The 13,799-nt window shown below is 41.3% G+C and overlaps 1 protein-coding gene across 1 annotated transcript in view; it reads left to right on the top strand.

Moving 5' to 3' along the window:
* LOC128739207 (serine/threonine-protein kinase Tor) overlaps window positions 1–8,531 on the top strand; it is a 28,370-nt gene extending 19,839 nt beyond the window's left edge. The window contains exons 5-6 of the mRNA XM_053834643.1: window positions 6,873–7,694; window positions 7,755–8,531. Coding sequence (XP_053690618.1) covers window positions 6,873–7,694; window positions 7,755–8,327 — 1,395 coding nt within the window. The 3' untranslated portion in view covers window positions 8,328–8,531. The remainder of the gene's footprint in view (window positions 1–6,872; window positions 7,695–7,754) is intronic.
* Window positions 8,532–13,799: the final 5,268 nt, after the last annotated feature.

The following is a 13,799-nucleotide window of genomic DNA, read 5'->3' as shown; positions in this document are numbered from 1 at the left end:
ACGCACTTGAGTGTTCGTCCACTCTCTCGAACTCAAGTGCGTTAATATTTGGTCTTTCTGCTCCGGATAGCAGTGAATCGGTGACAATGGATTTGCTAATTTAGTAAGAGGAACGTAACCTTCGAAAGGATGAAGAAGTACATGTGACTGCAAAGTATTTAGCGCAATAGGAACCTGTGGCGTTAGAAGTGAAATACAGGAACATTTCGACAGGATTCAAACGGAAATCGAAGAAGCAATTCGTGAAAAAAAAACAAAAGGAATTGTATCGCAGCTGCTACAGCAACGTGCTGGATGGCTGGACTAGGTTGAAGTCTATTTGCGTGTGTCGAAACGCGCTACGAATATGCGACAAATAACCCAGGACCGAGTACAGTGGAGAGGAATTCTTGATGCGGCGAGAGCCACCTGACTCTCGGTTGGTAAAAGGTAGAGAATCTCACAATCCTTTGCAAGCCCTTGTCGACATCCGATGAAGTGATACGTCAGTTGCATGAACAGGTCCGTGGATGATTCACATTCTATTCAGTGTGCATATTTTGTGCAAGACGACGATCCCATATTCGGCGAATTACTCAAGTATTTCAAGCAGAGAAAAGCTGAAGGGGTTGAAACTCGTGCAGCATTTGGCAGAAGGCCAAAAAGGGTCCCCCAACTGATAATCGCAAATATCACGCAATTAAAAGAGAACTCAACCCCCTCAACGTAGAGCAACAGCAATTGTGTCCGGTTTGCCCAGAAGGTGATCAAATTTATGTTTGCAACATTTTCAAGGAAGCGCCTGTCAAGGAAGGAGGAGAGCGAGAACAGTAAGCGAAACTGTGTTTTAACTGTATGAGACCAAGCCATTGCGCGTCGAATGCCAAACTGTAGTCAGTGTTATGCCAATCGAGAAGATGGTCGGGAGAAGATACCAAATCATCAAAGCAGAACGCTTCAACTACCAACAGTTAGAGTTGGAATGAAAGGAAAAGGCGATTACTACCAGGAATTCAGTGCATTAATAGACAGCGGTTCTGAAGCGTCTCTCATCTCGGATCATTGTGTAACAAGTCTCGGACCGAACCGAAGTATTGTCAAACTGATAGTCACAGTAATTGAAAGTTGCTCGTTGGAGCTGTTGAATTACTAGCAGAGGTGCTGTAAATTTAGATAGTTCTTCTCATTTCGACTATCAGCCAGCAGTTAAAACTATATTATGCCTAAACTGCCACGAAATGTGCCAAACCAGTCGATGAACCGCACTACAACTAGCACATCCTGTTTCACTTTATTATAACTTTACCAACAGGCAACAATGCCCTATGGCCCTTAACACCTAATACAGTAAACTTCGAAACATTGAGATAAATTTAGAACGTAACACTTGCTGAGCTGAGACAGATGAAAGTCCAACACTGCTGAGGCTCGGTTCAATGCACGTTGCAGACCAGTGATGGCGCTATTAGCAGTGTAGTTAGTGCGACGAAAAGGCAGGTTAAGCAAAGGAAGCCTTTCGTATAACCAAGCCCAACTGCCTAGAGGCTGTGGCAACAATGAGTGATATGTTGAAGTTTAGTTGAACATCTAATAACATACCGAGATCTTTGACATGGTCGATTCGTTGATTTGGTATTCCGTTAAGATTATAGTTGAAGCGAAACGGTTGATTTTTCATCGTAAACATGAGAGCACTTAATTGGATTAAACAGCATACGATACATCTCGCACCAGTTAGCAAACATCCGCAAAATCATCCGCAAAGGCGAGTCTTGGGCATTTTAATGGGCGGATTATATCGTTGAATTTCAGAACAAACACTACTGGACTCCGATGACTGCCTTGCGCAATCCCGGAATCTCGTCACCAATTTTTACACTCAGGGCTCGTCTACTTAAGTAAGATTCTAACCAGCCACGAGAACTGTACCGTTCCAATTTAGCGACTGCAGTGCGGTGATTCAGGAAAGATCGTTCTCTTCTGGTTGATGGACGGCACTTTTCTGATGTCGCAGACGTGCGATCCTTCCGGGGACCAAACGTCGACTCGGACCACTATCTCGCAGTAAGCAAGATCCGCACCCGGTTGTCCAACGTATTCAAATCGAAACCAACCAGGAAGATTAGATACGACTGAACATTCGGCGGTTATCAGCGGAAGGCGTTGCTGCAGAGCGGATCGGTGAACATCTCGGAGAGAACCTGAATGAACAGTGGAGACACATCGACGACGCGATCAGTACTACAGCGCGGGAAGTGTTGGGTACTACTGCTGATGCAGCCACTTCCAGTGAATGGTTTGACGCAGAGTGCCAGCGAGTGACAGATGAAAAGAATCGAGCCAGAAATCACATATTGGCTGCAACTGTGACACGCCAGAGCAGGGAGAGATACCGAGATACTAGAGCTGCCGAAAAGAGACTTCACACCGTCGTAAGAAACGTCAGCACTGGGATCGCGTTCTTGTTATGTGCAACGACAAATAGGGGAAACTGATTACCGAAAGATCGGAGGTGGTTAGGCATTAGAAACAACATTTCGATGCATCGTTGAATGGTGAACAAGATGGAGCGGTCAACAGAAACAGGATAACGATTGAGTATGATGGACAAGTTATGGATCCACCAACTTTGGACGAGGTTAGGAAAGCAGCTGGAAAGGACGGTATTCCCGCCGAACTGTTGAAAGTCGTTAGCGAACGGCTGTATTGTGCAATCCGTCAGGTTATACTATAAAAGAATGGACTGAGGAGGAATTACCTACGGACTCTTCCAACCATAAGCCCTATTTACAAAAAGGGCCATCGACTCGAATGCAGCAATTATCGAGGCATTACTCTCCTCAATTTTGCATACTAAATTCTCTGCCGCATCCTGTTTCTCAGACTGAGGCCGTTGCAGGAAACCTTTGTTGGCGAATACCGGTGCGGTTTTCGAGAGGGATCCTCGATAAATTCCGGGAATTCAACTTGCAGACTTACCATTTGCTCATAGACTTCAAAGCGGCGTACGATTCAGTTAAACGAAATGAGCTTGGGCAGATTATGCTTGAGCATGGTTTTTCAACAAAACTGATTAGCCTGCTACGTGCTACTCTTGATAGCAGAGAACCCGACAGAGCCCGACGACTTCGCGGCAGACCCCGTACCCGTTGGATGAGCGCTGTTGACGAGGATGCTAGAACAGCGAGTGTTAGGGGCGACTGGAGAGCGGCAGCCCAAGACCGAGTATTGTGGAGACGGCTCCTGAATTCGGCATGGATTCGATAAACGGACTATCGCCGAAAAAGTAAGTAAAAGTAATGCGGTGATTAACCTTGTCGAAGACAATGGACAGGTCTGTAAAGATCGCCTCTGAGAACGTCCAACATAACTGCCTTCGACAAACCGGATCGAATTGATTTAATTCTCGGCACCAACATTTTCTGGTCTACCATGGATAGTGGTCAGATGATAAATAAAACCGACCTAGCGAAAGCGATTAATCCTGCTTTCGGGTGGATTGTGGCTGGACATGTTCTCGATTCAAACAAAATCAGTTGTAACATGGGCATCGTCGCTAGATTTTTCTGGCAGGTCGAAGAGGTCAATAAACCAAAACCATTAACTTGGACGAAAGGCAGTAATCGATTTCTTTTAAACGACTCCCCTACGTGGTGAGACTGGTAAATTCACAATTTTGCTACCATTTGATAGCAACAAACTTGCACTTTGTAAATGGCTATCAACAGCAATTCACCTACTCAAAGTTCAAACTTTCAAACGAATTTACTGCGAATTTATGGCCGGGTATCAGAATCTTAGTCACAGGGCGTTTCGAATGATGTGAGGCTGTTGGAGGAAACTACAGAAGTAATGCTTTCTTCTAGTTGACCTCATGAAGCGTTAAATTATTTGGACATCACCTGTTATACGTGGACCGATTCTACAATGGTACTTGGGTGGCTGATGTCGCATCCAAGGAAATGGAAAACTTATGTTGCCAATCGTACGTCAACGATATTTGACTTTTTGCCTTGTAGCTCATGGAGTCATATTTCGTCTACCGGTAATCCTGCCGATTGCGCATCGCGTTTACTACCAAACGGTTGTATACACGCTTTGGTGGTCCTTTCTTCCTTTTTAAAACCAAGGTATTGGTTATGGTTTGAAATACAGAAACGATAACTAGAGAATTAAACGGATATGAAGTCTTGGAAGCTTTCCGTCTTGTGGCTCGTTTTTTCTCAGCATGGTGTCTTTGGTCAAGAAATTAAACATTTACGAAATGGACAGCTGTATTCTTCAAGTAGTCTGATTAAACCGCTTTTTCCGTACATTGACGATGATGTAACGTTGCGCCTGAGAGGAGAGCTGGAGAATCCCGATCTTTCGTTCCACATGAAGCATCCAGTTATTCTTCCGAGGTCACATTGCTCACTTGTGGTACAAGCACTTTCATTTCAGCATTCAAACGTTTCTGTGGCGGTCGTGGTTGGTCAGTTGTTTTCCGACAATGGAAAAAATTTTGTCGGCGCTAACCATAAGCTAGATTCAACATCTTAGCAGTTTGGGGGTGGAATATGGGAAAACGCCGTCAAAAGCATGAAAAACGAGTCATTCTGGGATCAAGGGTCGTGGATAACTTGAATAATAGTGTTGACTGTAGTATCAACGGGGAACAACTTCCAAAATTACTATTCTCTGACCGGGTGTAAAGAAAACAAATATTCCGGTTGTAGGTGAATATAATTTTCCTGAGGATTATTAATACAAGAATAACAAATTATGCATACTATTTTAACTGGTTTAAGGTTAGTAAATAATTCGATTTAATAGATATAAATTAGTTCTATTTATTAACTCACGTTTAGTTTGCTCCGTTGGATCCGTAAATTAAGTTTAGATATAGATTAATATATTCATAATATAGGTAACCTAGTTTGTATGATTGTTTCTAAGTATATAAGCTATTTTAACTCATTTCGGCTTACCAGGTCAATCTATATTAAGATAGTTTTTAAGTTTAGTAGAATACTAGTAAAAGTGAGTTTTAAGAATACTCGTAAATACCACTAATTTAAATTTTTAGCTAAGATAACAATTTAGACTTGCTCTGTAAGTGTTTCAGTTCGCTTTGTTTTTTACTTTCTATTAACCGAATTATGACGGATACCTGTCAGTGTGTATCGGCCAAAGTATACGACTTACGGTAGGTGCGCTCATGGCCAGTGTGGCCAACAAATAGTGACACGAGCTAGCTCATGTGGTAACAACACATCATCCTGATCGCAACGGAAATGTTTGAAGCGTGAGTCTGACAAGGAATCAGACTATCTACCAACGTCTGATCCACAAATTGGTGGTTCTTCGTACCACCAATGCCGGGAGGATGTTTGCGATTCGCACTGAAGCACCCCCGTACAAGAGAACAGTGTGCGCCAAGAAAGTCAAAAACGCTGTCAATGAAGCGAGTCATTTCCGTTATAATTTGAGTTTAAAAATTCAAACATTCGAAAAGAAAATAGACCTCGTGAATAGACGTGTTAGACACTTTTCTGCCCATAAACGCATAACAGTCCCATATGACTTTTCACCATTTTTGAGATAAACCTGGGAATTATCTTTAAATTACCTATTCTTTCAATATTTCAAACAAAAAAGCTATATTTGTTCCCAAAATGTTGAAAAAAATATTAAACTATGTCAGTCCCATATTACAAATAAACGCATAACAGTCACAGTAGTGAAAATATATGAATAAGCATTTGATTTTAGAAATTCCTGAACCGATTTGACTGCAACAACTAACGAAAATTTTATGGCTTACAAGAACACTATTGAAGAAAATTTGGAGCGGATAGACGGTTCCGAAGCTATAGTCGGAACAAGTTCCGGGGTATATGGAACTTGAACCACCTTGAATCACAATAGTTCCATTATACGACACCTCTAAGTACTCGAATTTGCACAACTAGACCATTGTTAGTTGTATAAAGTGTTCAAGACGTCATTGACCATATCTAATCACATATCCGGAAATGCTCCGGATACCCCTACGGGGATCAGTTTCTGAATAGAACTAAAATACAACATGTGACATCTCTAAGTACGCGAAAGTGCAAAACTAGCTCAGAATAGTTCATTTGCCGTCATATAATATGTCCAGGATCACATTGGTCACACTCGGACACGTTCTGGGAGTGTTCCTGACACAGGAAAGTGACCAGTTTCTGAGTTGAACAAAACCTCTTATGCGACCCCACGATAACAAATTACAAATAAAAGCAGAAAATGCTAGGAACTGGAAGTTTATCTTCAGAGTTATCCTTACTCCCGTAAAATTTCAAATAGTTCAGTACAGACATTTGAAACAGTTGAATTAAACGTTCACGTGAATTATCAAAACAACAACGACACGTGGTCGTGAAAATACTCCACCGGCAGTCACCGGCTCACCGGCAACGCTGTGTGACTGTTATGCGTTTATTCTTGCTTATTCAAGCACAAATAAACGCATATCAGTAACTTCGGTAGTTTTTATAAGTTTTGGAACAAATTGTAGGTCACTTGTGAACAAATTGCTTGTAAAAGTATTCTATAATGTACATTCAAGTAATATTATGATGATTTGGACGATTTGTTTCCAAAATTTACTCAATATTAAAGAAAAAATGTAGCGGTTTCAAATGCGTTTTTCGCCGCTGCAAGTTTTTGCATATGTGATTGTCTTCCATTTATGGGCAGTTTATATATCGCTAAAAACAGTTAGGTTGATAAACAGACCTCATAACTAGTACTTGATACGCGTTGTTGGTTGTTATGGTAACTTTGCGTTGCGTCGCAGAAGTATAGTCGAACAGTTAGGTTATGTTTCTAGAAACGCCAACTAATTTAACTTGTTTTGTTTTTTGCAGAACTCCAAAAACATCCGAGACCTTAATCAAGCCTGGGATCTATACTATCACGTATTTCGGCGAATCTCTCGCCAGCTACCGCAGCTCACCTTCCTAGAACTTCAATACGTCAGCCCGAAGCTGCTGGCTTGTCGTGACCTAGAGCTAGCGGTACCGGGAAGCTACGCTCCGGGCCAGGAGCTGATACGCATCGCCAGTATACAATCGAACATGCAAGTCATCACATCGAAACAGCGCCCGCGCAAACTGTGTATCCGTGGTTCCAACGGCAAGGAATACATGTTCCTGCTGAAGGGTCACGAAGATCTGCGACAGGACGAACGCGTCATGCAACTGTTCGGGCTGGTCAACACACTGCTTTTGAACGATCCGGACACGTTCCGGAGAAATCTAACCATTCAACGGTACGCTGTCATTCCGCTGAGCACCAATTCCGGGCTGATCGGATGGGTACCGCACTGTGACACGCTGCACACCCTAATCAGAGACTATCGCGATAAGAAAAAAACGATGCTAAACATCGAGCATAGAATAATGCTGCGGATGGCACCGGACTACGACCATCTGACGCTGATGCAGAAGGTCGAGGTGTTCGAGTATGCGCTCGATCTCACCAAGGGCGACGATCTGGCGAAGCTACTGTGGCTAAAGAGTCCTTCGTCGGAGGTGTGGTTCGACCGGAGAACCAACTATACCCGTTCGCTGGCCGTGATGTCCATGGTTGGCTACATCCTCGGATTGGGCGATCGACATCCGTCGAACCTGATGTTGGACCGTTTGAGCGGAAAGATTCTGCACATAGACTTTGGCGATTGCTTTGAGGTGCGTTGGGGAAAACTGCTCCATTATCTCTATAACATTCTAATTTAATTGTTGTTTTAGGTCGCCATGACGCGGGAAAAATTCCCGGAGAAGATCCCCTTCCGCTTGACGCGGATGCTCATCAATGCAATGGAAGTAACGGGTATCGAGGGTACCTATCGGCGGACCTGCGAGAGCGTAATGCACGTCCTGCGGCGCAACAAAGACAGTTTGATGGCCGTGCTGGAAGCGTTCGTGTACGACCCGCTGCTGAACTGGCGTCTGCTGGATGCGGACAAGAATCGGCGTTCGAAGAACGCCACCGATGTGGACAGCACAACGGAAAGTATGGAAGAAACGCTGGACCTGCTGGCGATTAATGCTCGCAATTTGCGTGTCACGGAACCGACGAACGCCAACGCTGGCGGTGATCAGGCCATCGAGCAGGGCAGTAACTGTGTGGCGAATCCGGCCGAGGCCACCAATAATAAGGCACGAGCGATTGTCGATCGGGTCAAGCAAAAGCTGACCGGTAAAGATTTTAACAACGTGGAACCGGTTTCGGTGCAGAGGCAAATAGATTTACTGATCCGTCAGGCAACCAATAACGAAAACCTTTGCCAGTGCTATATCGGGTGGTGTCCGTTCTGGTAGAGGGTTAGTTTTTTTTGCATTGCATTATAAACCAAAAGCTTTCTATGTAGTTTCTGTGGGATGTTAGGGTGCCACCGGTTATAGTCTGAGTGCACATTTTCGTGATTCTTGATCATTAATATGAAAAAACAAATACCTACATGTTACTTGACTAATGTCGTCCTTACAATGTATTGTAATAGTATAAGCAATTAAATTAACAGTTAGTGCTTCTTGAATTTTGGTTGTGATAGCAAGTTTTTTGTCTTCGTGGACTTCGAGTTTTTCCAACTACATATCCGATTTCGGAAATTTGCAGTGTCGTTTCTTTAGTGTGGCTAGGGTTCAGCACAGAGTGAGTAGTTAGAGCAGACGTTAGACCAACCGGGACAGACTAGGCTTTATTTACGTCCTTCATTTCCAGTCTGTTATCGTCCAACCAGTAGCCGAAAAGCCTTCCAGAATTCCATCATATCCTCATATACTATCAAAATGTTGGTGGTATAAACGCGTGTGTTTTCACGATAGCCGGTAATTAACGGTAAGCGATGTTTTAATTGTGGCTTAACGTCAGTTGAAGTACTCTTTGTCATCGACAACGACGTTGAGTAAGCCCGTAATGATCCCTACGATACCATACTATCACTGACCCAGAACATGAGCCCAAAACAGGATTTAAGTTACTCCAACCAAGGCTAGTCTGAAGCTCTAGGAAATAACAGTAGAACAACCAAAGAAAGCAAAACAATGGACAGCGGCTAGACGTGCATATCAAACAGTAATTAAATTGGAAGCTCCATCAATGGATCAAGGGTGCATCTAGTGCCCTATAATAGGCGGTTCGCCAAAGAGCAGCGGGACTGCTGCTCTGTTTTAAGAGCCATGGATCAACGATAGGAGGATTTCGGTTTATCCGCCAACAATGGTAAGTTGATCTATTGATATTATTACAGAGTCTAAACCTGGGATGGCGATTCTGTTAAGTAAGAAAATTCTATTTTCTCCAGTTACAGAATTCATTCAGTGCGAGCTCGTTGCCATTTCGGCGATAGTCCCAACGACTAGATAGAACAGAAGCTAGTCGTTGGGTCCGCTGATTTTCCAGGGGACAAGAACGATGTACCACCGGCCAAAGTTTATGAGCTCGTGGTCGGGGCAGCTCGGATACCAATAGCAGGGGTGAGTACCTACTTCAACACCTAGTTTCTAACGTAGGATGAGAGATAATCGCAGAATAAGGGTGATTGAGTTACAATTCAATGCGTCGAAAACCAAATATATGACAGGACTTCACGGACAGTCACTATAGATGGCACTGAACTGGAAGTGGTTGATGAGTTTATATATTTGTGATCTCTATTTACCGCCGACAACAATACGAGTAAGGAGATTCAACGACGCATTCAAGCTAGAAGTCAATCCTACTTTTCCCTCCGCAAGACGCTTCGATCAAGGAGCCTTCGTCGCCGCACAAAGCTTACTTTTTTACTTCTTAAAGCATCTGTGGCAGAATTAACCCTACCTTGCACCAGACACAAATTGAATTACGTGGTTCCTCGAATCCACGCGCAACACTTTTAAATAATATCATATGCTTCTAAATTCTGATACACAGCATTTTCCCATGAGCATAGTCCCATGGGAAAAGCCTTCTCCAATAACACTGCCACTATAGACACTAACGTGGGAACAGAACATTTTTGGAGTCTCGTTACACTCAGTGAAACTTTGTAAATCAAATATTGAATAAAGTCAGTTGTGTTTTAACCGTAACAAAGAACACACGTTTTATTAGCAGCTAGTGCTGCTGTGCCAGAGAACCATCAAAGCACCTCAAAACATTTAAGATGTTACATGGCGAACCGCGCCAAGTGATATGCAATCTTCGGATCAACAAAATTTACCCATTAATGGAGTTAAGCCAATAGAAGAACCATACAGTGTTTGAAATTTGCTGTAAACGTTCAGTTAGTTCATTTGACCCGTCGTTGAACCAGTGGAGTAGTTCGAAGTTTTTTGCCAGTCGAGTCGCCGGTAGTAAAGTGCAATTATTTTACGACAAACCGCGATATATAGTGTTGAACAAATGCGTAACAAGTCGCATCAGCGGAAACTTACCAACACCGAACGCGTATCGTGAAGTGCAGTGAACCGTGAACCTTGACCCCAGTATTAAAAAGTGAAATAACAAACAGAAAAATGGGGAACAATAAATCCACCCCAAAAACAGAAATAAAAGGGGACAAAGATACGGTCATAATAAACACTCAAGAAGTGCACTCATCATTTCACGAAGAACACGAAGTTAAACTATGGTTTATATTGAGCCTGGTGTCGTTACAGGTCATATACCTTGGGTACAAAATTATGCAAAAAAGAATAAAGGCAAAAACAATGAAATCCGTAAAATCAATGTGCCAACTAGATAAAGTTTAAGTTGCAGTACAGACCGCACGCAAAAGTGCAGCAAAAACAAAACCAATTTTTGAGTGACCATGAAAAATTCAACACACAAAACTCTCCGACCAGTAAAACCAAAGTGCTGGATAATCAAATTTTAGTTACCGTACCGGCCGCAATAGTGCAACAACAAAAGTAAAAACCCTCCGCCCGCAACAACCGCACACGCCACTAGGGAGCACCTGTTAACTGTGCCTGGGAGTTAGTTTCGCAACAATGAATGACTGCTAGTTGCACAGACCGTTAAGGAGCACCTACTGACCCTGCCACACCATTTTATGTAAGTGATAAAGCAATCAAGTGTTTTGTTTGTTTTTACAAATGACAATAGAAGAAATAAAATTTAGCATTGACGAATCTATATAAGAACATTAAATAACATTTTGACAAATCTAAAAAAACAACCGTACAGAAAATACAGGAAAATTACGCTAACATTAAAACTAGAGCGAGTTAAAGAGCTCTACGAAAAAATTATTGATAAGCTAAGTGAGATAGAACATAATTTAGACTCACAAAAACTGACGTTTCTGCTTAAAACAACAAGAGAATTATATAGTAATATTTATCTAATAATTACAGCAAAGCTCGAATGGGCAAGTAATCATAAAATCACTATTCCTTCACTTGTCTACGCAATCATTTTCATAAACAAAATTAAATCAAAAATTCGTTCTAAAATGGCCAACGTTGATATAAAAATAGGTACATCTTTAATAGAAAAATATTCGGGCGAGCCCGAGAAATTAGATGCATTTATAGATTCAGTAGAGTTGTTTAACGAAATTGTCGAAAACGCCAACAATGGTGCCACTCCTGAAATAGTTCAAGCAGCTCAAAATCAAGTATTACGTTTCGTAAAAACTAGATTAACAGATTACGCGCGAAATTCAATCGGAGACAATCAAACACTTCAGCAGTTACTGGCCGCAGTGAAAATTAACTGTGCCAGTAAACTGACCTCTAGCAATATATTAGCGAAATTGAAGAATGTGCAGCAAAAAGAATCGTCAGAATCTTTTTGTAATAATATAGAGAAGTTAACCCAACAACTAAAGAGGGTGTATATTAACGAAAAAATACCAGCTGAAGTAGCCGATAAAATGGCAACGAAAAGCGGTGTAGATTCCCTGACAGCAGGAACATCTAATGATATAACAAAAATTATGCTAAAAGCAGGTACTTTTAGTACAATACATGAAGCAATTCAAAAATTTCAAGAGAACGAAAGTTCTCCCAGCGCTTCGAATAGTGCTCAAATTATAGGGACGAAAAAGTCGAAATGCAATGCCAGTGTTGGAAACAACACATCGAGAGGACGAGGAATGAATACTCGTTCTTATCGTGGGCGCAGAGGAGGAAATAATTACTCTGCAGGTCGAAACTACTTAAATAATAGATCCGGTGAAAATTGGCGATATATACCACGCCAATTTCAAAATAATTTTGGCCATAGATCACGCCATTCGAACCCAGCCGCTACATATTATGTACAGGGAAATGAATCCCAACAGCAGCAAATACCTCAACAGCTGCAGAATCTTGCACAATTACGAAACCAACAACAAATGGCAGCGGCCCATCAGCATTTAGCAAGTCCTGAACAAAATTTTTTGGGACAACATTTCGCAAGTTCTGGACAAAATTTTTTAGGACAGCATCCAAATCAATCCTCTCGTTAAATTTAACCTCAACAAATTTTATAAATTTAATACTAGAATTCTCCGATCTGCCATGCACACTTCTAGTGGATTGTGGATCGGATATTTCATTAATAAAATTGAATAAGCTACGAGCAACCCATCAAATATATCCAAATGAAAAATGTATTCTCAATGGTATTGGCGCCAATTCTGTACATACCTTAGGTAAGACAAATACTAATATATATTTTAATGATTTTTCGTTAATAAATCAATCATTTCAAGTAGTGGATAGTAGCTTCCCCATTCCAACTGATGGAATTTTGGGAAGAGACTTTTTCACGAAAAATAAATGCTGTATAGATTATAATACATGGCTTCTTACCTTTCAAATAAATGAAACCACTGTATCAATACCAATAGAAAACAAATCCAGAAATGCGCGAGTGATTCCACCTAGGTGTGAAATAATTCACGAAATAAGCGTACCATATCTATTAGAAGATAGTGTAGTTATAGCTAATCAGTTATACCCAGGAGTTCATTATGCTAACTCAATTATAGATAAGGACCACACTTTTGTGCGATTTATCAACACTACCGAAGATACAATTTTTATTCCAAATGATTTTTCACCGCAAATTATTCCTTTAAAATGTTTCAATATTCATGCGAATGATGTAAGTCAATCAAGTAATAGGCAACAAGAACTTCTTGATAATTTACGATTGCATCATTGTGATCCAAAACTGAGAAATAAAGTCGAACATTTGTGTTGTCAATTTAGCGACATTTTTAACCTTGGAAATGATCAGCTGACTACAAATAATTTTTACGAGCAACAAATACATTTAAATACCCCAACCCCAGTGTACATAAAAAATTACAGAATACCTGAGGCACAAAAAGACGAGATAAATCTTCAAATAAATAAAATGTTTAAGGATCAAATTATACAAAATTCATATTCTCCGTATAATTCACCAATTCTTTTGGTCCCTAAAAAATCGACAAGTGGTCCCAAGAATTGGCGGTTAGTAATTGATTTCCGCCAATTAAATAAAAGGATTTTACCGGACAAATTTCCGCTTCCCAGAATAGACGAAATATTGGATCAATTGGGAAGGGCGAAATACTTTTCAACACTCGACTTAGCGTCGGGTTTTCATCAAATCCCCCTTTCAGAAGAAAGCAAGAAGTATACAGCTTTCTCATCCAATTCCGGCCATTATGAATTCAATCGACTGCCGTTTGGGCTGAATATAAGCCCAAACAGCTTCCAAAGAATGATGTCGATAGCATTAAGCGGATTACCCGCGGAGTGCGCTTTTCTATACATCGATGACATTATTGTTATCGGTTGTTCAATTAAACATCATCTACATAATCT

This window comes from Sabethes cyaneus, chromosome 3, assembly GCF_943734655.1.
Source record: "Sabethes cyaneus chromosome 3, idSabCyanKW18_F2, whole genome shotgun sequence".
Classification (NCBI taxonomy): Eukaryota; Metazoa; Arthropoda; class Insecta; order Diptera; family Culicidae; genus Sabethes; species Sabethes cyaneus.
Note: the sequence above shows the minus strand (reverse complement) of the source record. Positions and strands in the feature narration are given on the sequence as shown.